General features: G+C 67.2%; 1 protein-coding gene across 1 annotated transcript in view; it reads right to left on the reverse strand.

Moving 5' to 3' along the window:
- Nucleotides 1–483: 483 nt before the first annotated feature.
- FAM132A (family with sequence similarity 132, member A) overlaps nucleotides 484–3,455 on the reverse strand; it is a 7,708-nt gene continuing 4,736 nt past the window's right edge. Inside the window, exons 2-9 of the mRNA XM_012001999.1 lie at nucleotides 2,629–2,721; nucleotides 2,408–2,524; nucleotides 2,210–2,321; nucleotides 1,973–2,124; nucleotides 1,432–1,540; nucleotides 1,046–1,136; nucleotides 816–894; nucleotides 484–678 (exon numbers count right to left, since the gene is read on the reverse strand). Coding sequence (XP_011857389.1) covers nucleotides 580–678; nucleotides 816–894; nucleotides 1,046–1,136; nucleotides 1,432–1,540; nucleotides 1,973–2,124; nucleotides 2,210–2,321; nucleotides 2,408–2,524; nucleotides 2,629–2,721 — 852 coding nt within the window. The 3' untranslated portion in view covers nucleotides 484–579. The remainder of the gene's footprint in view (nucleotides 679–815; nucleotides 895–1,045; nucleotides 1,137–1,431; nucleotides 1,541–1,972; nucleotides 2,125–2,209; nucleotides 2,322–2,407; nucleotides 2,525–2,628; nucleotides 2,722–3,455) is intronic.

Consider the following 3,455-nt stretch of genomic DNA (forward strand, 5'->3'; position numbering starts at 1 on the left):
TGGGTGCACCTGAGCCCGCAGGGGTGCCTTTCAGCTTCACACGCCTGCAGCGGCCAGGGCACACAAGCACGCAGTCCCGTGTGTGGCCTGCACGTCCTCTTGCACAGAACCCCCCACAGGACGCAGGCCTCCCGAGGGCCCAGAACTGTGCTGCTCCCCAACCTCTGGTGCTTCCAGTGCCCCACGACCTGCTGCCCTCCCCAAAGGCTTGACAGGCTGTGGGCAGAGCTGAGTGGGACTGGCATGGACAGTGGTCCCTGTCCTCAGGGTTGATTTTGCCCCTGCAGGGGCTGCCAGGGCAGAGCCCAGCCTCTGGCCATCACCATAACCCCAGGCCAGACAAGTTGGGCCCGAGGGAGGCTCCACAGCCCGTACTCCAGACTACCAGGCTCTCATGTGAACAGCACCCTTCTGCCCGCACCCATCCCCTGCCGACCTCGGCAGCCTGGCCTCCACCCCCAGTGAAACATCCAGGCAGCACCCGAGGGCGGCGGGCTCTTTATTGTGGTGACCACAGGCATTAGTGGGAGGGTCCCCGGGATCCGGCGGCAGCTCCTCGCCCAGCCCCCCTCGGCGCCCTCATGTGCCCAGGAGCAGCCCGGAGAAGCTGGAGCCCGCCTGGATGGTGAGGACGGCCCCGGAGCCATTGTCCACAAACACAGAAGCGTACTGTCCAGCCTGTAAGAAGCATGGGGACGTCACAACCGCGGCCACAGCCCAGCCACCCGGCAGCCGCGCTAGGAGGTGCTGAGGCCCCAGAGGTCTGCACCCTGAGTGCACCCGAACCCTCCTGCTCACACCAGGCCTGGTCTCACCTGCAGCTGCAGCAGCCCCTGCACCTGTGCCGTGAAGACCCTGCTGTTGCTCTCCAGGCCTGAGACGGCCTCCAGGGACCTGAACACAGCCCCACAGGGCAAGGGGGAGGCGTTGCAGGTCCAGGGGGCCAAGACCCCCCCCCCGGGGCCCAGAGACTTGTGTGGCCCGTGAGCCCCGCCCAAGGGTGGTCCGGACGCTGCCGCCTGAAGCGGGGGTTGAGGTCACTCACATGTGGCGCTGGCACAACGACTCGATGCAGATGAGAACACGCACCACGTCCCGGGCCCGCAGCCGGGCCTTGCCCTGCAGCTCACTGTGGTCTGCGGAGACAGCCCTGGGGAGGGTGGTGCATGGGGGGCGGGGTGGGGGCCAGTGGGGAGGGGCTTCAGGGCACACCGCCCAGGACAGGCCCAGGAGTGGCTGCTGGGGCTGGGGGAGGGGAGGCCTGAGGCCGGGTGTGCAGCAGGGACCCCATGCCCAGTCCAAGGCCCCCATGGGGCAGGAGGCAGATCTCTAGTGGGACCCGTGCCCGGGGCTGGCGATGCCAGACGCCCCCAGAAAGCTCAGCCCCAGCCCCGTCACAGCACACGGCACAGCCAGCCCCATCCAGCTCACCCACGTGCAGACTGGCAGAGAACTGGAAGATGCCGGACGCAGGGGCTGTGAACCGACCTGAGGCCAGGCTCAGACCGGAGCCTCGCAGGAAGGCGCCTTGGGCAGCAGGCTGTGAGGGGCAGTGGGTGAGCGGCCAGTGAAGGGCCTGGCCCCCACCCCACAGACCCCGCCTGGGGAAGGTGCCTGCAACCAACAGCCCCTCACTTGGAGCAGGACTCCCCAGGACCCTCACTCTCACCACGGGCACCGACAGGACTGACCCTCGAGTCCACGGGCACCGACAGGACTGACCCTCGAGTCCACACCCAGGAGGGTCTCCCTGCCTCCCGGCCACCGGGGACCCATCCTCGGTCTGGGCATAAGGTGTGGTCTGGGACCCCAGGGCCTCCCAACCCTCACCCGAGGCAGCCCCTCGCCCTCCGAGCCCCTCCCAACTCCCAACTCACGTGGGTGCCCCGTGAGTGTCAGACAGTGTGTGTGGTCCCGTCTTGCCTGTGGGGCCCCACCCAGTGCCCCCCTCTGGGCTCCTGGCCCCACTCACAGCCTGGAAACCATGCAGCTCCACCAGTGTCCGCTTGTCCACCCGGCGGGGGCCCTGCAGCCGGCAATGAAAGGCCTCTCCCACCAGCCGCAGGCCCACCCCCTGGGGCAGCAGTGGGTCCAGGAGCCCTGAGAACCGGTGCTCCGTGGCCTCTGTGGGGAGGAGGGCACAGGCCGCCAACAGGGTCAGCGTGGGGCCCAGGCACGTCGGGACTCTGGGCCGTGCGGGGCGGCTGACCTTTCAGCAGCTCCTGAAACTCGCGCAGCAGAGTCTCCAGGGTAACTTCTGCACCTGGAGGTCCTGGGGGGCCGGGGGGCCCAGGAGGTCCTGGGGGACCCAAGAGGTCCCGCTGGGGGAAGACAGAAGAAGAAGGTAAGTGTCCCAGTGGGACCCTGTCCCAGGCTCAGACCCCGCAGCAGCCCGGGCGGGGCTCACCTGCTTCTTGTCCCTGCTTCCGCACCGCTTCCTCAAGGCGCTGTCGTCCGGCCGCCGGACAAAGTTCAGCCATGTCATGTGGGCATCGGAGAGCTCAGGTCCTGAGGCCTGGGATGGCTGAAGAGGCGGGACGGGGCTAGCACACTGAGGCTGCGCCCTGCAGAGAGCTGGGAACCCAGGGCAGCGGGGGCCACTCAGGGCAGACCCAGGGAAGGCATCACCAGCCACAAGAAAGACCCATGGCCGCCCTTGGGGGACTCAGAACCTGGACGTTCCAATGCCAGGGGCACCAGCAGTGCACACACGCAGGACTTCTGTGGACACAGACAGAGCCTGATGCCCTGAGCCCGACAGGGGCCTGGTCCTGGCTGAGGCAGGGACACGGACGGGACAATGTGGGGAGGACAGGAGAGGGTTTTCCACCGGCCTGAGAGTCCCAGAGACGCCAGGCCAAGAGTGGCTGCTGACAGGGGAGCAGCGGGCACGGACCTTCCCGCCAAGGACCCTCTGCCTTCCAGTTCACCCCAGTCCTCAGGTTCAGGTCCAGGCAGCTGGGGCCAGCCCACCCAGTTCAAGCAAGGGTCAGACAGGGCCTGCCACCCTCTCCAGCCCTCCAATCACCCTCTCTTAAGCCACTCCAGCCCCCATAGTCAGAGGAGATGTGCTAAGGAGGTTTGGGCTGGGGACAGCCTGGCCTGCAGGTGGAAGCGATAGGAAGTGCGCAGCCTGGCCAGGAGAGAGCCCCTTCCCAGAGCAGGGTGAGCCGAGGGACCCTGGCCCGGGACAGAGTCCTGTCCTGAGCTTGGCCTAGCCCGACACAGCGGGGCTGGGTTCTGAGGACAGCCTCAGCCTCCTGACCAGATATGGCAGGTGGGTCCTCCCAGTGGACCAGACAGGCCTCTGCCATGGGGGGTGGAGGACAGGCAGGGTGGGCGTGAACCCATCCCAGACCTGGGCCCACCCTGGGAAAAAACAATCCAAGAGCATTCAAATTCACCTTTACTCCTCCCCCGACTCCTTATCCCGTTCCTCCCCACTGCTCCCCCCT

This window comes from Mandrillus leucophaeus, unplaced genomic scaffold, assembly GCF_000951045.1.
Source record: "Mandrillus leucophaeus isolate KB7577 unplaced genomic scaffold, Mleu.le_1.0 Scaffold672, whole genome shotgun sequence".
Classification (NCBI taxonomy): domain Eukaryota; kingdom Metazoa; phylum Chordata; class Mammalia; order Primates; family Cercopithecidae; genus Mandrillus; species Mandrillus leucophaeus.